This window comes from Falco rusticolus, chromosome 5, assembly GCF_015220075.1.
Source record: "Falco rusticolus isolate bFalRus1 chromosome 5, bFalRus1.pri, whole genome shotgun sequence".
Lineage (NCBI taxonomy): Eukaryota > Metazoa > Chordata > Aves > Falconiformes > Falconidae > Falco > Falco rusticolus.
In genome coordinates this window covers 34,097,424-34,120,987 of record NC_051191.1, presented here as the reverse complement: position 1 = coordinate 34,120,987, position 23,564 = coordinate 34,097,424, and the positions used below count along the sequence as shown (strand labels likewise).

Sequence of the window (23,564 nt, the reverse complement as noted above, 5' to 3'; positions counted from 1 at the left end):
GGATAAGCATACCTGATTCTTTTCAAATGTTTTCAAAGTTTCTGGCCACTCAGAAACTCAGGGAACTCTTGAGCCGAATGTGGTTTCTACATATTTAATTATCCTGAATGGATTTCTGTCCAGGAACAGCTGTTTGTCTTTGAAGACATGTAAATTTTCAGTATCTGCAGTAACTTTGGCAAAGAACTTTATGACTCAACTATTCACTGTCTGGTGAACTATCCCCTTCTGTTGTTTTTAACTTGATTCCTACTAGCCTTTTTGTATTTGAGAAGAGAATGATCAAGTCATCCCTGCATGCTTTCTCTATGCCATCATGATTTTACAGAACTGTTTCATTTTCTCCCTTAGTTGTCTCTTCTGGATTGAAAAGCAGTCATTTGTTTAGTTGTCATGTAGAAGATGCTCTGTAACTTTAAGCATGTTATTACTTCCCTGAATCCTTTCCACTTTTCCAGCTAGAACTGGAAAAGAGAGAGGGTTGGGGAGTCGGGGAAGTGAGCAGTTCAGACCCTAATCTGAGTTTTGGTTAAGAGCAGCCCTGTGAAGTTAAGTCAGTTTTGGATGTGCTTCTGTAGAAGTGGAAGACTTTTGTGTGGCAGGAAGAATGGACCTGATGTTGCAGAGCTGAAATGGTTTGCTGCTTAGGGATGGGAGGAATGAGCTGCATGCAGGAGGGAAGTAGGATTCAGCGGATTCATCTTTATCAACCAGCATCACTATTCAAGGATACGTCTCTGCAGTTTCTGATCAGCAGAAGGTAAAAAGGCGTGATTCAGATCTGCAAATTCTTCAGTGGGATGGGAAAAGTAATTTAGATGGTGGAGAAATCAAGTGTCAGCCACTGCAGTGAAGTTGGGGAGCTGGGCTACTGGTGTTGGAATTGTGGTGGGTTGTTTTTTCATTTGTGAAGGGTGGTATAAAATACTGGTTTGCAAAACATTTTTAAATACAGACCTCCTACTTTAACTAGTTCTGGGCTAAGTAGGTACCTCAACATATGACATGTTACGTCTAAAACGGAAACATTTTGTGCTTTGTACTGTATCACTCAAAGTTAAAATGTGAAGGAGGGTTCACCTCTGGCTATGAGGGTGCCCAGCTGGTCAGGTCAGTGACCCGCTTCTTGAGAGGATCTCAGATTGCTCTAATGGACAAAATTTTGGACTCATGAGTAATTAGAAATAGTGTTGGTTTATAACATGCTTGTACATTTGTGTGCTTGGGCCCAACCCTGTAATGAGGAAGCTAGATGCAAGAGAGAACTAATTTGACTTAATTAGGAGCAGGGAAAGAATTAGAAATTTTGCTGTAGAAATAATATAGCTCCTTTTAGACAGGATGCGATTTATGAAGATCAAGCCCTAAGCAGTTAGAAACGCTAAAGAAAAAGCCTCTAATAAAACAACAAATTACAGCCAGACACTGGATTTATTTTTATTTCTTATAGCATTATGTTTCCATAATGCTATGTGGATTAGATCATAATCTGTGAGGTTACTGAACTGCAAATGCAAATTTACATGCACACGAGTAATACATCTTGACATATAGGTTAACAAGAGAATGGTACAAATTTCACACAGCACTGGCTTGCTAATTACGTTTGTTTATTTTCAGAAGCAACTTCATTTTCATTAAGAAATTGCAGATTCTGCAATAGTAATCTTTGCTGGTAGTTCAATAGCTCACACTCTGAACATTTGCTCTGCTACAACAGTAATGAAAGTGAGCCTCAAAAAAAGAGCTCAGGAAGAATTTGTGCAATTTAGGAGTGCATGCAAGTAGCAAGGATCTACCATTTTGTTGTTGGATCCAGTTGAGATAGGTAGAGGAATAGGTGGAAGGAGTCTATGAATATTGATAAGAGTTTTTTGCATATTTGTTTTCTCTTTTGACTTAGAGTAGGAAATCTATTAGCAAAAAGGTATAAAGTATCTTACAGAACATACGTAACTGGGTCAAAATAAAGGACCCAGCGTAAGCTTCCAGTGAACAACAATAGCACAAGCATTTTGGGTAATAAATACAAACAAAGCACATAAGTTACAGGACTAAAGGTTTAAATAAAGACAGTGGGGGAAAAAAGCAGTAGAAGAAAGGTTTGGAATGTATTGCTACTGCTGTTGCTGACTGCCTCTGTGTTTTCACTGATATTTTGAAGGAAAGAGATAATCCTAGGCTCTGTGTAGGTATCATTCATACTGACACTACTACATTTATTTTTCTTTGGTTGTAGCACATACAAGTGAAACTCACTTGTAAAATGCATTCATGTATAGTCCAGAGCTGTGGGGGTCTTAAGCTGCTAAAGTTTTATTTGTGTACTGCAGTATGTCCCATACTATGTTAGGAAGTATTCTCAGGGGGATATATAGGTGTCAAAGCAAACTAACGAAGTACATTTTATAATGCCACTTGCTTTTTCTGTTGTGTTTGTTTACATACTGAAATCTGTAAGATTCTGTAACATAGAGTAGTAACTGAGTCATTTGTACAAGACGCGGAGATCCTCTGCCAGCAGCACACATTTTTGAAGTGAGGGAGTTCAGCACATGGAAACTCATTTCAGCCATGTCTAGTTCTCACTTAGGACCGAGGGAATGTCTGTGCTGTGGGTGCACAGGTGGAGGAGCTGGCTTTATCCATGCTTTCCATGGAGCCAGAGCAGCTGAGGAGTGATGTACAAAAAACCTGCAGGTGGGGTTCCCTTGGGAGCAGCTCCCTGAATGCAGCTGCTTGCTTATCTGGCTGGGACCTGCAGTGCTGTTGGGGTGGACCAGCTCCAGGTTCCCCTTGCTCAGGGATCTGTGCTCCCTGCTGCGCTGCACAGTGCGACCATGGCTGCAACCCTGCACATCTGTTTTCCTTTTGAGGGTTGGTGGATGCATCAGGAGAAGAAAGCCAAGAGATTCTGCTTTCAGGCAGAAACCAAACCAATTATGTGTAATAAAGTCCTCAAACCACGCACTTACCTTGGTATTGTCTGGAATATTTCAGTGAATAATTTTGCTTCCAGAAGGGACATTCATACATGTAGCTGCTATGCATAAGCCAAATACCATCTTATGGACAGAGTCTTAAAATTAATATCTGTACAGAACTGAAAAGATTCTGTGCACTAATCTGAATTGTTTTAAATACTGGCTCAAGGACTGAGCATACCACATGTGTTCAGTCTAATTCTCTCACCCAGCATGTTCCTGGGTATTTTCTTTGTATACACAGATTAAACTATGGAAGTAAGACAAAATATGGCTGGTATCCATAAAGAGCTGACTATGCCTAGGGCTTAATTGCTTAAATGCTGCATCTTTGGAAGTGGTTCTTGTGCCTGTCATCATCTTTCTATCAGATGGCATCAAAGTGCTGGATGGAATATGGTCCCATAAATTTTTAACTGAGATATTTTTGGGTGATCTACCATAATGATTTTGTAAATATAGCTTAATTATATATTTATAGGTCCAACAGAAGGCTAAGGAGAGGTTTGCCATTGCTTTCAATGAGTTTAGGTCTGTGAGCTAAATACTACCTTCATTTCCATGTATAGTCTCCTAAAAGTCAATAGGGTTGTATACGTCCAAATGACAGTAGGATTTGTTGCTGTAAAATTAATGTTAGTAATTTACTTGCCAAAACCTGTTATTTAGGAATACAGGGTTTTGCAGGGGAAGAATCGACTCCAGAGGACACATGATTTTGCCGGTGTGTCTCTGTCCAAACCAAGCTTACATGGTACAGCATGCAAGCAACTCCGTTAGCTACTTCTTAGAGCTGACAGGCCTTCTGATGTTATTGTATATAGGGGTTTTTATTTGTTGGCAATCTTGGAAGGTTAAAGCAAATGCTCTAAATCTGAGAGCGTTGTTGAAGTAAAAAAAATAAGTTTACAGAGAAGGGCCTTGTGTCTGTTAATTTGGGTTGGTTTTGGTTTGATTCCAGTTATGGCTGAAGTTGTCGCAGCGCAAGGTCAACAGAAGGTGAGTGTGATGGCACTGTTTCAGGCACACTTTGAACACCCCCACCCTGCCTCCAGGCTGTTTGTTAGATTCAAGCTTGGTTTGGGATTTTGCTTTTGCATAAGAAAAAGCATTAGCGTGGACAGGATAACCTTGTTTCTGTTAGCATCTGTCAGTTTTATATTTTCTGTAGATGATAGAGAACTTTCTATAGATCATCATTATGGCATTGATAAAGAAGGTATCTTCTAATAGCGCTAGATAAAGCATTTTGAACTCGGAGCTTTTTCAAGACACGCTGGAAAGAGTGGGTACTCCCAGATTATACTTCTTTCCCTATAAAACATATTACTCTTTTTCTAAGGGTCTTTCTTCCCTCCCTTGAATCAGTAGGCTGTATTTGTTACCATTATATAGTTTGACTATATAAAAGTGTCTAAAATTATAGTTTACAAGATGTTTTACATTTCTGAAATGTAAACACCTTTACAGGATTAATTTTTCAACTTTGAATAAACATATTGACTTATGAGCAGATCCATATGATACACCTGCAGTGAATTTAGGACCTATAAGAGCGCAGAAGTCTTGCATATCAGTGGGAGCCTGATCACTAGTGACCATTTCAGAGTGATCTGCATGTTTGGTAAGTCACTCCTAGACCACAGCCACTGTAAATCCCTTGGACTTCAGTATAGTGAAAAGCTGCGATCTCCCTGTTCACAGGTACTTGCTCAAGCGTAACCTTTTTGCACCTTGCTGAATACATGATTTGCTGTTTACAGGCTTCTGGCAGGTAACTCAATGGTGACTCAGTTGACTACTCTGGTTATGATAGATTCATTTTACATGCCCTTACTGCTGAAAATCAGGGAGCTACAAGGAGGTGCTCTACTATGCTTGAAAAAGATGTTGTTTGGGGCTGTGAAAAACATCTTCAATTTGGATATATTTTTAGTAGCAAAATTAATAGATATTTAAAATTCCCTGAGCTCCTTTTTTTCTTTTGATCTGCCTGTCAGCTTGACATGAATAGAACTTAAACTTTTGTGCTGATGCCTGCTATCTTTTTTTTTGGGGCTTTTTGAAAGGCAGGTTAAGCAAATGCATTAAGAGCCACAAAAGCTTTTGGGAGTCCCTTTGCATTTATGTGATTAAAAGAACATTGAGTTCAAGTGTAGTGTTGCTGTTGGAAACGGTGATGTTTGAAAACAAGTCATAGCTATTAAATCAGTTTTCAGTAAATAAATGCAAGAAGTTAATTTTATTTTTTAAATGTTTTGAAAATTAGTGTGGATGCTGTAATTTTTCAAATGAAGTCCTAGCCTTTTTTTGCTCCTCAAAAATAAATTTGAAATGGATATGACTCTAAAGAAATAGTGCATTTTTTCCTTGAAATAAGAATTTTAAAGCTTGACTGGCCAGTTGTCCCTGTCTCTTCAATGTGTTTCTGCCCCCACAATTTCAAGGCTTGCAGAAGTTCTGAGATCCTTCCAGCCCCAGGAGGCTGCTCCCCTTTCTGGAGATATGACTTCCCCTCATTAGCAGATCATTAGGACTTTTGCTGCTGATCATGTACACAAGAACCTCATACCCCTCCTCGGCTAAAATGCCATGGGAGGCTCCCTGGCTCTTCTGCTTCACTCCCTGCAGTGCAGTTGCCATATGCAGTAAGTGGCCTGGCAGTTAGGGGGTGGATGGCCTGCTCCAGGGAATGGCATCTTGAGAAGCACCACATGTGCCTGGTGCCAGGGGAATGCCTGTTAGGGAGGACACTGGGGGTCTGTCTCTGGGCTGGCCAAGGATAGTTATTAACGAGACCTTGCAGCCTGCAGTAATGAATTCTGACAGCGGACTGGCAAAGGGCAGTGATTCAGGAAACCTGCTTATAACATGAGGATTACCTGTACTGTGATTTATTGCTGCACCTTGCTTCTTATTAATCTGTGGATTTGCCTTACCAGTCTATCAAAAGCTTCTCCCAGGATAAATGGCAGAGACTCTGGTGCCAGTTTTTCCCTTATGAAGTTTTCTCAGAGCACTGCAGCGCATTCAAAAGGACAGACTCTGCCTCCCCAGCCTCAAAAGGTTTTCTTGGTATTTCAGGACGTGTTGGAACTTTATGCCTTCTCTTCGGAGTCTCCTTCTTAGCATCCTTGCTGGGGAGTGGAGGTTGGCCTTTTTAGAGAAGGGGAAACTATGGTGGACCAGCGCTGATGTCTACAGGTTACTGTGGGAAACAGGTCCTGAAGGCTGGGCTAGGCTTTTGTAGAGATGCTTGGCTCTGGATGCCAGAGGAAGAAAAGTGCCTGAAGTTCTTCTTGTCTGTTCTCTGGGTATTCTTCTAAGCAATGCAGTTCACAGTTAGAGAAACAGTCGAGGGTCAATGACTCCCCATGAAATGGGAGTGCTGTCAGGCAAAGAACAACTAAATGATCTCCTGTATGTCTATTTGTTCCATGTTCTGCTCTTGTGTGGCTCGTGCCAGCCTGTCAGTGTTCAATTCCCTGGCCCTCTGCTGGAGGAGTCATACTCTCCAAGCTGTAGCATAAGCCACGAGGCTGAGGGAGCACTTCTGGGGTGCCAGACCTTGCCCATGTAGTATATAAACTCAGGACTGTTCTTGCTTTGATAGGTTTTGTTAACACAAAGTCCTCGTTTGAAAGAGTAGCAGAACAAGGATCTGGAAAACAGGAATGGTAGAGCCCTAAAGACAGTCCCTGCTTGCAGCATGTGAATTGTGAATGATCACGGTGGATCAAGTGTGTGACATTGGTCAGCACAGACTGAAGACTCTGGCTGGACAGCAGCGACATATGTTTACCTGTTTACCTTCCCCCCCCCCCCCCCCCCCCCTCCCCCTTTTAGTTTGGCTTTCAGAGGACCCCATCTCTTGGAGTCCTAGCTAACGTATCAAAAGACCTGACTGTGCCTCTTACGTTAACTGTGTGAAATCTCTAGATAGCTGAAATTTGCGGCAACAGCTTGAAAAAGAAATGAGCAAATATTCACTTCAGCTACCATAGGGAGCGCTGAACGTGAACTCACATTACATGTTGTAAAATAAAGTGGAAAGGGAATGGCTCATTATTGCACATCATTTGTTCTTAATAACTCCATATGAAATTAATAAACCTTAAAACCCCAGGTTTTAGAAGTTGTTCGAGATAAGAATCATATGATAGGGAAGGGGAAATAGGAAGGGTAAAGCATTAGGGCTTTAATGCCTTATGTTTAACAAATGATCTAAGCAGCAGTTTGTAATTTCAGTGGTTTCATCTCCTTAGCTGTATATTAAGCTTCAGCATTATTAATTATGTTGAAAAAACTAGGAGTTCTTCCTCTGACAGTGTTGGGGAAGTTGAGGCAGGTGTGCTTTTGTGGGACTGATTTTTTGCATCATCTCTGTGACCACTAGCTTTGGTGGAGGTGAATTGCTGCCTTGCCAGGAAACACCAGCGTTCTACAAAGAGTTTTTGCTTAAGTATTGAGGTTCCTGATTCTGCATCTCCAAAGGTCTCCAAGGTTTTCAACTGAGATAAAATGAGAGGCACTGACAGACATCATCTTTGTGCAGAGCAGGCCTAAATTCAGATTATTTAGGAGTAATTAAAATATGAAGCAGGATATCCAGTGGCTCCAAATCTGTGGGGACTAACTTCTTTTGGAGTGGCAGCAGCAGAAAGATCCCAGAAGTGCTTCATCCTCCATTCTCTCTGCCTGCTCTTCATAGTAGCAAGAGGGCCTCCTTCATGTGAGAATCAACAACAGAAAGACACATTCTCTCAAGAGACACAAGGGTTTTAGTAGGGATGGATGTCCTTCAGCTCTTGTTCCAGAAGATGCAGAGCACCTGCAAGGTAGGCAACTGGCATACACATTGTCTCGTCTTGGCTGAGGTCCCTGCTGTTGGAGGTATGGAGTTACCTCCTTACTGATACCACTGAAGCATTATGTTGCTTGAGGTACGTTTTCTGCTTCCTTACAAACTCATGATGATAATTTTATTTGGGTTACTGTTATGAGTTTCTCTCTTCAGAAACTCCTGAAAAAAGAAATGTAATTTTGAAGTATTCACAAGGGGTTAATGCCCCCAGTGCTCACTATAGTGTGTGCTTTGAGTATGTCAAGCCTCTGCATGAGGTATTTTTTGATTTTTTTAGAGAAATTTGCATGTAGTGATACTGTGTACTATGGCTGACAACAGAAATGCTAAGGCTGGTCTGTGTCTATCCCCAAGTGCTAATGAGTGGCACCAAATCTGCTCAGACTTCTGTTTATAAAGAGGTTGTTCCAAGCATTCACCCTTAGTGAAAGGTCTGAATGCAAATCAGTCACATGAGCAGAAAAGGAGAATATTGTTAAAGATATACACTTTGAGATCCCTGAAGGGAACCTCATTTCAGTGAGCCTAAATACATTCCGAAGTGGCAGACTAAACAAAATACTTCAAGAAGATAACTGAAAAATTAAACTTTTTCTTCTTATTTAGAAATGCTGTTGACTGTGACCAGGGTCACTGCATTTGCTGGATGTAGACGAATCATCTATAATGAAAGATTTAGCCATTGAATTTTACTTCTTTTCTGCTTTTGATCTATTCACAAGCTCATCAGGAGATTTATTTGTTGTTCAAAAATCTCCCGGCATTTCTACTCAATAATGTTCCCACATGAATAGCTGTCAAATAGCCAGTATTGCTTGATGTCTGGACTCTAACATTGGGCTCTACTGGCTAGTTGCCTGGGTTACCTGCGTTATATCTATCTGTTTCTTGTAGTGGAGCATTCCTGATACTACTGAACAGACTTTGAATTTTGAATAATTCAGTCAAATGTGAAATGCCAGTTGTTTTTTGGTGCCTATTGATGTCTTTGAGACCGAAAAATAAGCAACTGTTCACAAATTTATTTGCATTAGCTCTGAATGAAGAAAGAAAGCACAAATGGGAGTCTCTAATATCTCTGAATCAACATTTGCTTGCAATTTGAGCAACTTTCATGGGGGAAAGAAAACACCTTTACTTCATTGATTCTTAGGACTAATTTCTAACAATGGGATTTTTCAAAGTCTTTCAGTTGTATATAACTATTCTCTTAGGAGAAAATTAGAACTATATGAGAGATTTAATCTCTAGGTGAATCATTTTAGAGCTAAAATATCAAAGGTTTCTTCTAAAATAAAGCAATTAATCTTTGCATATTCTGAACATATCACGTGCATCTGAATTAAGAGCGGGCTATTCAAACAATTTAAATCCAGTAGAAAGAACGTAAAGATGTCTTCTTAAGGATATTTATTTGGCACTGGTCTGGCAAGTATTTACACACATTAGTAGTTGTATGGTCTTCATGGCAATTGTATATATATATATATCTATATATATATACACACACACGCACATACACACAATTTTATATATATATAATATATATTGTGTATATATATATATAAAGTAATTGTTTGTGCTACTACAAATGGGCTGCAGCCGTATCCCATTAGCAATTCCTGTAGTGGTGAATATTCCTGTCCATGTGCTAGGGCTGCAGTCATGCAGTTACTCAGTCTCTCCTTCTTCCCCCTTGCAACAGGGAGTGCAAGTGAATCGGCTCTTGACATGGCTGGTGTTCTCAGGACTTGTCCTGACAACATCTTTACAAGGTACTTCTAGAGAACAGATAAAATCTCATGTTATACATCATGCTGAAAATTGCCAAGTGAACACAAATATCAGTGTCTAAGCTATACCATAAGAAAGCTAAGTGAAGTATAATGGCTTGAAAGGCCTCTTTATGGCCAAGTCAGATTCTGAAGTACTGACTTTGTGACATTAGCACCCAACACCCTGCACTAGCTCTTTGCGCAGATCCCAGGAGGGAGACATCCAAATGCAAGATGATGTGATGTGAGGAGTGATTTTCAAAGCCTTAGAAACCAGTCAGATGGGGAGTGTTGAGCTTATCACACCTTTTTTCCTGCCTTTGAAAATTTGTAAACAACCTTGAATAACAATTGGGTTTTTTTTGATAGCTGTCACAGCTGTTGCTGATTTTTTCTTTTTCTTTTTGGTAGTCCAGTTTATGATGCAGGACAGTACCTGAACATGAAGAATAGACAATTGTGTTTACCCTGGAGACCAGGTGCCAGGGCTTGATCTGTTCTGTATCTTTCCTGTCAATAGTATGGCAAGTGATCTGACTCTTACAATTGTACGTATACTGGACGCACCAGCTACCCCGGTATCTTGCCTCTGACACTGGCAAATGGCAGATTTCTGGAGGACAGTATAGGTCTAAAGCCATACAGTGGTGATATTTTCCTGGTGTACTGCTTTAGTTGCTGATGACTTTTTGATTTAGGGACTCTGAAGGAAGAGATCTGCTGTATTAGTACCTAATAGCCCTTAATAGCATTTTCTTCCATAGGTATGTTTAACAATTTTTGAATCCACGTAGACAGTTCATAAGCATGACTGTAAAGTACATTTTGTGTACTTTTGGTAAATAAGAGAAATAAACTAAAATTGTATCGTACACGGTCCTGTGCTCTTGTCACAGTCTTGACCATTACACTGATGTCTCTTGGCTTTAAAATTATTTTTAACCCTTCATTTGTCACTTCAGTTCTTCATCTTATTTTGCTGATTTGGCTAACAGACCAGCATTTTAGTGGAAGGCTCTTCAAGAACTACAGAATTTATACAACACAGAAAACACCTTTCCGACTTCAAGAGCCTACCTATATGTTGTAGCAAAGCCAAAGATGCGGTGGAACCGGAAGTAAAGAGAGATGACAGGATATTGCTGTAGCTTGTAGAGGAGCCACACGCCTGGGGCTGCAGGCTGGGGAGTATGCCCCAGAGCGGTCCAAGATCTGAAATCAGAACGTGAGAGCCTGCCTGCCCCTATTTGTGCTTGCATTCACCAGCCTACAGGTAATGACAATGTAATAATCAGCTATTTGCCTTCAGGTGAGGCTTTAAAAAAAAATTATTCATCTGAACAACGATTTTTTTGTTCAGTCATTCCCACTCCAGTGCAGTTATCCTGTATATACTACAGTATCCCAGTCTGTGCAGTTTGCCATACAAAGAGAAGCCTACAGCGGGTATTGATGCGTCTGCGTCTGGTCCATGAAAAGTGTCTCTATGCAGTTAGTATTTAACCTCCTTATCAGTATACCTTGATGCTTGCAGACTTGAAGAGCAGAGCTTGCCAAGGCCTGTGGAGCCTCCTGATGCACCGAGCTGCCCCTGCGTGTCTGTCTGTGCGTGGGGGGGAGGGGGGAGCCGTGTGTAGCTGCCTGGCGATCTGAAGGTGGCAGCATTGGGTGAGCTATCTCATTTTCTTGGCTAAGCGGAGCTCTCTTAAGAATCCCTCTTAAATTGTAGTTGTTGCGTATGGCGAATTTATCAAAAAATCGGCTTTTCATTTGAAGGGCTTTTCTTAATGCTGCAGCTTAATACCACAAGTTAGTAGTAGGCAGATGTATTTTATCATCTGGTCATTTTGTATGTATTTTATTTGAGTTAGTTATACTGAGAGTGCAAGTCTTATCAATATTGAAGACGGGCTGTCATCAGCAAGCGTTGGCTCATAGATATGACTCTCTTTTATAATAGTAACAATTATAATAATTTTTGAGCCTGAGTAAAAAAAAAGCTTTGTCTTTGTGTGCTGTCTATCCATCAAGGAGGAAGTGAAATGAGTTCTCTCTGTCTTGTGAACACCCTCCCCCTGGGCAGCAGGGATTGCTCTCTCCTGTGCCAGTATTAGCTCTCTGCCTCCTGCCCCTTCCTTCCCCATGACTGTGCACCCTCAGGGGAGCGGAGAGCATTTCTCTTTTCTCTCTCCACTGGCCCTATAGATGTCTGAGTGGGCATTCCTCTGGGAGAAGCGTGACATTGGTTTGGTCCTCCTCAGCCTGAGGAAGGTCTACAGTAAAGGTGTCCCACATATGGGGTCAAAGTCATGGTTGCTCTTACAGATCTACAACAGACAAACACCAGACCCTCCATTTTTAGCTGCTGTTGGTTTTAAGATTGCAAATTACTGCAATCACTGTGCTTTATCAGGAGCCCAGTCCTGCTGTGTATGTCAGGGTGTTCATGTTCAGAGCATAAGAATTACTGCCCGATGGGTTCTTTTAAGAGAGTTGAGGGGAAGGGGGCAAATTCAAAGATGTTGGTGGGATTTAAATGTAAAGCTGAGTGGTTCATGCTGACAGTGGCAGCATGTACAGAACCAGGGCTGTAGCCTCCTGAAGGTTTTCCTGGCAAAATATTTAGGTAGGGAAACTAAGTGTCTCCTCTTCTTGGTGATAGGTCTCTCAGCTTCATTCAGCACTCCTGCAGTGATGCCTTTGTCATTTTGTGTACCTGGCTGTTTGTCCTGAGATGTCTTTTTGGAAACCAGCTGTCTTGGCCTTCCTCTAAGTGATGACATCAGCTCATTGCATTTAATGAAAAATTTTATGCTAGCTTGTCTTATCAGAGTCAATAACAAAGCCAGAGGTGGAACTTCAGTTTTTTTGTTTGACAATGTTGTGCTTTCACCTCCTCTTGTGGATATCTGTGCCTTTGACTGCTGTGATGGAATCTGACTCAAAACATTTGAAGTTACTGCAACCTTTCCTTCTTCCCAGCTGACTTAGCAGGATTGGATCAGACACAGGGCTCATGGTTTTTATTACACCCTTCTACATAGTGCCATGCTGCATGAGTCAGTAGCTCTATAGGAAATTTTATAAGAGCCAGAGAAATTAATAATTTCTCGATTTCTAAACATTTGTTGAACTTAAAAGTGCTGCTAATTTCTGCTTTTTTGCATTTAGTAGGATACTCAGCCTGGAAGAGTGGGGGTTTAAGGAGGAAATGGACAAGAATAAAATCATTGTGTTAGGATCCATTCTGAAGTTATTCAGAATAACTTAAGATTTAGTACCAAATACTTGGTCAGTTCTTATTCTAAATTCACATTTCCTGCAAATACATGTAAATCTGTTAAGTTCCGTGGAATTATGTTCCTTTGAACAAAACCTGAAATTGTCAGATAACGTAATAAACGTGCGCACACACACACACACACGTATATAGGTAGGGGTATTGTTTTGTAAGTTAGAAAACTTCCTAAAACCCTCCTATGTAGAAATAGTTACTAGCTTAATCTCAACTGTTTGATCTAAGGTTAAAAAGTAATCTTGATTTATCATAGCAAAACCAAACCAAAACTCGGTACCATAGCAGAAGTGATTGTTGTCTTTTGCTGGAGACAGGGCTATATGTGCTTCTTACGGTCTTCCTAACATTTAACTTTCTTGGGTTGATACAGCAAAGTTACATACAGTACTTTTATGCTGATTTAACACCTTGCTTTCACAGCTTCTCATCAGTTTTGCAGCTCAGATATGTTATCTGATTGAATCGAGACTAAAGAACAATTGTAATGGATTGGTCAAGTGAACTCATTCAACTGGCTGTGTTTTTCTTTCTGTAATTTAAGAAGCCAAGTGGCATGTTAGTTCTTCATTTATGACAGAGTAAGATCTAGTGAAGACTAAGGCATTGGCTCAAGAAGGCTCTTAAGCACATACATGTACGTAAATTCATTCTAACTCAAGACAGCACTTAAATAATGTGCCAGACTTCAAAGTGTCGTCAGCTTGAGCTTAAAGCTGAGTGCTCTGAACTTGATCTCAGAGATCTTCAGAGGTTCCTAGACAGGCAGACCAACTACCGTGAAGGATTTTATTTTAAGGCACCTCATTTATTTCAGAAGGTTTCAAAATCTCTGCAGATTACTATCAGCACCTTTGATACCTAAGTGATCTTGCTTGTCTGTTCCTAGCTGGCTGTTCCTGTGAACTGCCTAGGTGCCCAGAGAAAAAAGCCGGATCTCACATTTTTGTGCAAAGCTCCTTTACTGCAGAACATGACATTTAAAGTACTTATCAGTAATAACATACTTTATCTGAATTTATATTAAAGACATGAAATTCTGAAGAAGAGAGGCAATCGAGTGAATATGGTACCCATCGTCATTGCTGAAGTGCCTGTTTGCAACTACACTATATGTATCTGTATATTTTACAGTGCTATTTTTTCACGATTGAATTTGGCCTTTGCAAGCAAGAAGGACAACTACGTGCTTATGGGGCAGGACTTCTGTCTTCTATTGGTGAATTAAAGGTATGTGCCCTTAAAGCAGAATCTACTTTTGTTTAATCTTAACAAAATAATAGTTGGATGTAAATCTTTTGATTTTCAAATAACAGGTAAAGTTCTTAAGATAAAAAGCTTACTTTCATAATGTGATATTGATCTAAAAGCTTTGTTTGAAATATCACCTGGCACTTGAAGCATGAAATGGATTTGTAAGGCCTGAAGTACCAAAGCAACTATAAAATATAAAATTTATTTCTGTTTGAATTTGCATTTCCTGTAAAAGGAGGCTCGTAGGTTCTAACAGGTAAGGGTGCCTTGGGCTCTGAAAGCTTTCTCTAGAACAGAAGCATATACTTTTAACACACTTTAAAAAATGTTTTGAAATCAGACATGATTCTGTTGTAAGTAATCCAATGTATTTCAATGGATTCGTTATTGATACTAGAAGAACAACATTTATTAAGGTCCTTATTCAGTAGGTTATTGGTATTTAAAATTAAAGAATGCATATAAGCTCATGCTAGACTTGAAGTACATGCCTATATGATAATTCATAGAGCCCTGTCCTTATAAAGGTGAAAGTGTTTAATCTCGCCCAGCTCAAGTAGTTGTAGTGGATCATTTATTGCCTCTCTTTTATGCCTAGCTATTTTGTTACAAGTGTAGTGTTTTGGGACATAATACATCTCTCTGTTGGCAAGATGGGAGGGAAGGGGAAGAGGAGGGCAGAGTACTGTCTTCTGGGACCCAAATGAACTCTTGGTGGCTTTTCAGGTAAATGTTTGGTTTTAGAAAGCATATACAGAATAGTATTTACAAGCTGTTTTGCAATATATATGCTGTTTGTTTGTCTTTAGACATCTTCCCACCCTCCTGGGCTGGCTTTCAGTGAACTATCTGGCAGTTTAATAGAAGTATCTCAGTCTGGTTTTTCTGTTTGTTTCACTTGTAACCAAGAATATTCATGGTGAAACTCATTAGTCAAATTGCTATTCTTTCATTAGTAGAAAAAAAGGTTGAAGAAAATTACCTTCTCCAGTATTTTTTCTTTGCATTGCAGTTGTTCTAAGTTCAGTGCATACTTCAGCCACAGAAGCATTCTGTATCAGCCTGGCAATGTTTTATACCCGCAGTGCAAAGATGGTTAAATGCAGAGAGATGAACACGTCCCACTTATTCTCCTGTGGCCCAACACCATTCAGTGCTGGGCCCCAAACTCTGTGCAGGATTCTGCAGAGAATCAGGCGTTTTATTTAAATGAACAGTACAGTCATTAGGTGATGACCCTGAAAATACCTATCACATCATTTACAAAATCTAAGGGCATAAAAACAAGGAAATGAATAGTCAAGAGCATAATAAATCTTCTACCATCAATGTCATAAACAAACACATTATTCTTGTCAAGCGTGCATAGTTTGTTACCACACATTTATGACCCCAAATCTGTGTTCTTCACTCGGCAATGATCTCAAAGTATAAATGCAAAGAATAATCCCTTTGAGAAGCGACAGTAAAAATTAAATAATGGGCACTTTAATGGACTATATTGATCTGCTTCAAAGGTATGGCCATATATCATAATAATTTTGCCATAAGTCAATATTATTATATACTTTTCTATTACACTACATATATATTTCATAGATGTGAAGCCAGAGGGGACTATTAGATCATCTGGTTTGACCTCTTGTGTATCATAAGCTATTAAATTTCACCAGATCTTACATATATAGAGCATAGGGACTTAAGTTAGACATTTCAGTTATTGAGAGACTAAGCACTTGTGTGCTGCAGGCACAGAACAGCACAGCACCATGCCACAAATAGCCATAGCCTCCATGAAGGAACTGATAAGGTGAAAAATGTCTGGAAAGTCTGCAGGACTGCGCTCCAGGGTAGAAAAGAAGAGAAAACATGAAAAAAACCTACGAAGTTTTCTGCTAATCTGACCACAGGAGAAGCTGTTTCTAGACCAGAAACCTGTCATAGAGTGTGTTTCTTGTCAACAAGATATATCAGGCAGGTGCTTAGGAAGGAGAATGTCTGGGCACTCACTCATGACATCGGTGCACAGCCTTGCATCAAGCCATTGCCAGTCTCTGATGTTTCCTGGGAAAGCAACCTCCCTTTCCTCCACCCTTATCTCCTAGCACCTATCGTGAGGGAAAATTTCTTCCTTGACCTGAAGGTGCCTGACAGTTAATGCTAATGTAATAGACCGTAGTTGAGATCCTGATGATATCAATACCATGATTGTAACTGAAATCCTAATGAATGGCAGCAATTGCTCTGAAAATGATGACAGAAATACTGGCTGTTTCTGTGGTGAATGGGGCTGGAGACTCGGATTGCATGGCTGTGAAGTCTGACCCTCATGTGTGCAACACCCATACTTCTCATAGGAGTCAGAGTGAAGAAGTCTTCTCAGGAATAACTACTGCCATTCTTAAGACAATGCTGATTGTGGACCCATAATCCCTTCTCTGAAGAAGTTCAAATACTTATTTATTCTTGTCACTAGGAAGGTAGATCTTGTTTCAGTTCTGAATTTTGCTACCTTGACTTTACAGGCGTTTGATATTAATATGCTTTTGTTAGCAAGAAGAGAAGCCTTTCTCTAACTGCCCTCCCTATCAGCTCTCTTTTCAATGCAACACTATTCACAGGAAATAAAACAGTGGCTGATTTTATTTATAATTTCTAGAAATTTCTAGAAATAAATGAGTTGTTCTGTTTGCAGGGTTGAAGTGGCCAGCAGTATTTGGGCCCTTCAGATTAACGAATGGCTTGTTCAGTCATCCCTGTTTCTGTATCACGCTGCTCCATTTTGCAAATCTGGTCAATAGCTTTAGCAACAAAACTATAAAAGCTAGAGAAATGTGGGCACGAACTTATGAATATAGGATTCCCTTCAAGTCTTTTTCCCCACTCATTATTTAGACTTCAAATTTCAGGTACTGAAAAATGCAACTCCTGATGTGCATACTATGGAACCATCAAGTGAAAAAAAAATTTAAAGCACAACAAAATAAGGAGGAAGAGAAGATTAAAAATGAAGCCTGGGGGGAAATGAATAATACAGTAAGTAGTTAGAAAATGTTCTGCCTAATATAGTCAGGTTAACTCTAGCTAACGCTATTATACAGTATATATTTGGGGCTTAGACATAAGGCAGAAATAATGTACATTTCAATTATTAAAACTATTTCTAAAAGGCAGTCCAAATGTCTTCAGAAACTTTAATCCATTTACTTTGTATGATGCTCTCTTGAACTCTTTCATTAAAGGAGTCTCCTATCAGCTTGACTTGGCTGTAGATCAAGTCATATATCCCTGTTATATGCTTCTATATTTAACAGAGAGGTAGACTTCAAATCTTTCTGTCTACATTTTTAAAGTCAAATACAATAACTAGTCATATTTTGTTTTAACGATAATTTGTGTTAAGAAGAGCCAGCCTTAGCCTTTATAACCAATAAGATTCAAACACAAGTTTTGGCCCAGTTTTCTGAAGAGGATGAAGACAATGGATAAAACAGCTCCTGGATCCTAGATGCTAATTTTAGTGCTCTTTTTAAAAAGAGAGTCTTTTCCTTATTTGTCTAAACAATATATTAAATTGTTGATGAAAAAAAATTGACAAAATAAAAAAAATTCTGGTAAAATTAGGGCACAATCAGGTTTGCAACCTATGTTTTAGATAACTAGAAAAACATCTAGAGCAGGTTTTCCACGATTCTGTATTCCCCACCAGAATAGCAAGTTAATAAAATCAGTACTGGCACAGACACAGCTTCTCACCTGTGTTCTTATTCTGCCCTCCTGCACTCTTCAGACAGTGCAGTATTTATAACTCATCTCAAGTTTTCCCCTTGATAGCTGAAGATTTTTCTTTTCTTTTTTTTCTTTTTCTGTGAAACTGAGAAGCTCCAAATTGTATTATTACACTCCATTTTTTATACTCAAAGGAGAAATTACAAGACCAAAGCCTTTTTTTCATGTGTCAGTGATAGTGGTCACTTAGGAAATGATTCACGGTTGCTCAGTGTAAATGCCTGGTGCCATCTGAGATGCTCCAGTATATCTGACCAACCCTCCAGCTGACAATCCAGAAATGTGTAACTCTTCTTTAGATCCTGTGCTATATCTTCCATCGCTGTACAGACACGTCAGATATCCTGGGTCCTAGAGACCTGACCTGCGGCTTGGTACCTCAATCTCCTAACCTTTGACTGAGCAGGGAGTGTTGGCATTTCTTTAGTGTTATGCTTATTTCCAGTATGGTAGTTGTCTAATTTTTAAGCTGTCCAGTTATCTGATACTGCTGCTTTTCCTGGGAATTGGTGATGATTCATTTGGAAGTTGCACTCCAAACTCTTGTTGCTTGAACTGAAGGAGAATCACCAATAGCTGCATTAGCATAAGCAGTACAGTTTGTATGAATGGGGCATTAGAGACAGTTATTACAAATCCACAAGATGGTCTGATGCTCTATTTGACCAAAAGCTATTTTCCATGTGATTGTTAGCCTTGACATCTCATTGGAGGTGGCTCTTCAAGAAGTTTCAGATGGAGAAATCCATACTGGATACTTACTTGTTTGAGTTCACTGAAGAACTGAATGTCCAAGCAAAAAATAAGTGAGTAGCATGCAAAAAAAAAAAAAAAAAAATACAGGCCTGAACTTGAAAGCTTTTAGACTCACCAGGTGAAGTTTTTTTTGAGATTCTGTACTTCATAATGCTGAGAGTGCCAAGGACCATTTTAGAGCACTGTAAGGTTTCTGAAAAAAACTAGTTTGGCTTTGAGTCAGTGTCCTGACCATGCTAGTTTACAATAGGTGGTTGATGGTCTGAAGGTTTGCCTGCGGACTCAAATCACTTGCTGAACTCTGGCATTGCTGGTGTCAGCATATCAACTCGATCATAGATGTTACAGATGCCAGGCTGCAGAATTTGAAAACACCATCCAGATTTGCAAAGATGTTTTCCATGGCTTTGGTAGCCATGACAATGCCTACTTGATCCAAGAGCCGGAAGATCATACCGTAGAAGGGAGGTAGGTATCTTGGGTGGGAATTCATCAGAACTTAGGCACTTCCTTCCCAAAACTGCAGTCCTAAGAATAACTGGTCAGTTGTCATCTTACTTTGCGGGCATGCCTGAATTCTTTACCTTCTGTTTCCAGGTTGCGTGATCCCAGTCTCTACAGAGTCGCTGTGTGAAGCAGCAGCTCTGCTCCTGCAAAAACTAAACTGGGATCCAGAAAGCAGGAGTCATTGCACAGAGATAGTCTGAGGAGAATTAACAAGAAAGGCTTTCTCAGAGGATATCAACTGTGATAAAGAATTAGCTTTTGCTTCTCTTTAAACTCTTCCCTTTTATAAAAACAGGGTTCAGGGATTAGAGTAGTTGTTCGTGGTGTAGGAGCCACAGTCTGAATCTGTTCTTGCCTCTGATGACTTCAATCCCAAGGAGTGGGCCTGGCCCAGCAGAGGCCGTTAGTGAATGGAGGAGAAGAGGAGAGGACACCACCATCATGCTTTCTGTTGAAGCTGACACAATACAGGAAAGAATCCATGAACCAGAAGTGGTCACCCACTGATTCAGTTCCTAAGAAAACATGACCCATATCACTCTCTTGATTCCCTGCACAGGGGCTTCACTAAGACCACCCAGACTTTTAAAACGTTGTGCTTTAGGACATTTGAGGCATCAAGTCTAACCTGGAAGTGCTAAGGTATCTTAAGAGGAGATGTCTTTATCTATAGTTAACTTCCCAGGAAGCCTATTATAATTCCAGTCAAGAAAAACAAATTCCTTATGATAGAAGGAGGTAAACACTTAAATTTACTGGCAGTCAACCATGTCACGGCTCAGCAAGGAGAAAGGGACAACAGGGATACAGAAAGGGGCCAGGCGAGGTGAGCCGGTTCCTGCAATCCATTTAGAAGATAATGCTGGTTAGGACAGACCCTTTTTGATTTTTGTTTTCAAAGCTGTTTAACTGGTGGCTGGCTAGAAACAGCAAACCTTGTGAGAAGGAAAATATACATTTACTAAAGAATGTTAATTCCCTGACATTTTAAGATTCCATGCATTAATTTTTCATGTATTTATTTTTGGAGAGAGAGGAGGTGGCAGGAAGAGGTTCTTGTTCCAGTTTTGTGTCCTGTTATTTGGAGACTGCAGGTTGAGAGCTAGTGTGATATTTTCAGAGCCTTTCACAGGGATTTAGGAATGTGCATAAGCAAGAGCTTGGATAAAAGGTGTGGTGGATACCTTAAGGTTAATACCTTACTCCGCTGTAAAGAATGTCCATGCAGAAAGAAAGTAAAGAAGTAAGAGGCACCTTTGGAGCTCAGGGATCTGCTTCCTCCCCATCATTTCTCTATGCTTTTCATGCACTATCTTCACTATGGATAGATATTAGGGGTCTGAAGAAGGTTGAAAGTTGCCTAAAAATGCTCTCCTTCCCTACTTTGTACTTCTGTACAGAGCACTGAGAATGAAAATATGTGTGCTCTGAAAGTTAAGGTAGATCCATAAGCTAACACAAGTATTCAAGTGGAAAGGGGAGCTAGAAAAAGATAGTGTTGGAAAATGTCTTGATACTTGATTTTCAGTTTTGAAACCTCTGTGTCCTTTCTAGTGGCTTGTGGCAGTCATATAAAGAGAAAGGGTAATCAGAATCTCTTCTCTGGGTAAAAGCATTTGATGCCTCATCTGCCTAGTCTCTGCTCTGTACTTATCTCTGCCTGCTATTTAGTTATTTTTATCTTGCAGTGCTATATGAAGCATTATTGCTCAGTTGTACATGGCAGAAGGGTAATGCGTTTCATCAGTATGCAATAAATTAGTGTTGTTTAATGGGTTTTCAGGTACATAGTTTCACTCTTAAACTCTCTGTCAGGACAATAGTTTATGATTTTGGCCTAAAAATGTAAAGCACATATTATTGGAATGGTTTGGTCAGCCTCAATTCACCCACCAAGATGATCAGTTCTGTCAGTTAAGTGACATTTTGGGGACATACATATTTGTAGTTGTATAGATAATTTTCCAGGATGACTTTCCTGTTTCCAGCTGAGGATTTAGGTTTGTGTGCCTACTTGGCAGGTACATTTCTAATCCTCTCTGTTATTTTAATAATTATTTTTGGGAAAAAAATTACTCTCATAAAAAGCTTTTTAAAGTAACTATTTATTTATTCTATTCAAACTGAAAAAGCACTGAATATAAACCAAGAGAGGCTACCAACTAATGGGAAACATACAGCACAGTGATATAAAAACTGTATATATGAACAGTTGTATAGATACACAGCAGTATCAAAATACATTTTAACAGATCCTCTAATGTGTTTTGCAGCATGCTCTCTCTGACAAGGCCAAGGTTAAAACATTTGATCCAAAGACAACCTGTTTGCAAGAATGCCTTATCACTACTTTCCAGGAAGCCTACTTTGTTTCAGAAAGTTTTGAAGAAGCCAAAGAAAAGATGAGGTAAATTATTTCCCTTGACTCAAAAATCTAATTTTCTCTTCTTTAGTGGCTGGAAAAAAAAAAGTGTTAATTTTCTTTTTTCTTTCAGGGACTTTGCCAAATCCATCAATCGTCCCTTCTCTGTGTATTTCAATCCATATACACAAAGCATTGAGATTCTGAAGGATACCAGGAGTATAGAAAATGTTGTCCAGGACCTCCGCAGTGATCTAAACACTGTTTGTGATGCTTTAAGCAAAATGAACAGATATTTAGGGATTTGATGTGTGTGGCACTGTGATTTGCTGTCAGTTGCTTTTCCTGTAGCCAGTCTGGTAACATCACATGATACGGCTAACTTCTCAAACCCATCAATTTTCCCTTTACAGCTTGGGCTGTGGCTTGCATCATTGTGTAGCTCTGTCTAATTGTAATGTGCAGACAAACCAAGGCAATGCTAATTGTAAATGCAACATGGAATGTGGCAGAATATAATCATCAATTCCTCAACACAATGTCATGTACAAGTACACCATTAAAAATTTGCCTGGCAATGGTTTTGTTTCCATAAGATGATTCACTTTGATGTATAAGAAATGGTGTTGCTGATTTCATTAAGTCTGAGTTTATTTCTTTATAATCCCTTTCCTCCCATAAGAATCCGGAAAAAAATTAGTTGCAACATTTTCATTTTCTTTGTAAGAGAATCTGTATTTCTTTCTATAGTGGTGAAGACAATGTTTTGCCCGTATATCTGTAACAGAACTGAGTGTCTCTTGTGACAACAATACAATTTATATACCAATGCTGAGGTCAGGAAGGCTATGTATCAGTACTAAAAGGTCTGTGGAGACTACAGATCATGAGAACTCCCAACTGACAAATGTTCAATGTGGCTGAGTAATTGTAACACAATAAAAAAAACCCCACCTCTGACAATTCATGAGGAAAGGTGGTTTCTAGTTCCTGTGTGTGTTACCTGCAACAGTCCTGAGCATACTTCCTCTGCGAGGGCTATCTGGAAATAAGAAAGGAAGTACTTGTGTTAATTCCGGATTGTTAGATACGAATATAAAGCCCTTCTACAGCAATGTGTGCCTTCCGCATTCCCTTGTCTTTTGAACATACTCACTCCTCTTGCATTTCATGCATAATTTGCCTTTCCTCATTATGCCACATTCAACCTTGACGTGGCCATGCATGACTGGGTCTGCACTGTATCAGTATCAGCACATATAAAAGGGTGAATAGGGAAGTTGGTATTTAATTATAGACAAGTGGTTATCAGTTAGTAAATTACTTGTGGAGTGATTAAATCATAGAGACACCCAAGCTGCCTAGCTTGTTCCAGATGGATGTAGGCAATGCCTGAGTTAATAAACTCTAAGTTAGCAAGGTCTTACAGAAGTACAAGCCCTGTCTGGGGAGCACAGTGCAGAAATGTTTGAGCTGGCCTTTATTGGGAAGCAGTAATTATGCATGTCTTTCCTTTTTCTGGGTTATTCGATTCTCCTATTAGCCAAGATAATGAAGAGTTGACTATATTGTATGGACCCTTAATGGAAGCCATATGGCTTATGCAGATCATGTCAGTGTGGGTGAAAGTGTCATAACTTGTCTACCTATATGGAAAATAGGTATCTATTAAAGCTGCTCTCCCAGCTGAAAGAGTCATGCAGCTACTCTGAAGAGTTGCTAGCAATTTCAGCCTTAAAAGATCATTACTTGATAGTACCAGCATATCTTTAAATAAGAGGCAATCTATAAGGATAATTTTCACAGGGAAATCTGCCACCTCCTCAAAGATAAGTATGACATAACAGAAAACGCTCTTTCCTCCCTGTAGTCCCTGCTGCATTCTAATGCTGCTGTTAATAGGGTGTGGAAAAATCTGGTTTTAGATTTAACTGTGACTGCTGTTGGTACAAATGAAGAGCTGTTAAATTATCCCATG

General features: G+C 39.6%; 1 protein-coding gene across 1 annotated transcript in view; it reads left to right on the top strand.

Moving 5' to 3' along the window:
- Window positions 1-23,030, top strand: part of TPH2 (tryptophan hydroxylase 2) — a 48,319-nt gene extending 25,289 nt beyond the window's left edge. The window contains exons 7-9 of the mRNA XM_037390586.1: window positions 14,053-14,148; window positions 21,498-21,631; window positions 21,720-23,030. Of these exons, the coding sequence (XP_037246483.1) occupies window positions 14,053-14,148; window positions 21,498-21,631; window positions 21,720-21,894 (405 nt within the window). The 3' untranslated portion in view covers window positions 21,895-23,030. The remainder of the gene's footprint in view (window positions 1-14,052; window positions 14,149-21,497; window positions 21,632-21,719) is intronic.
- The last annotated feature ends 534 nt before the right edge of the window (window positions 23,031-23,564 follow it).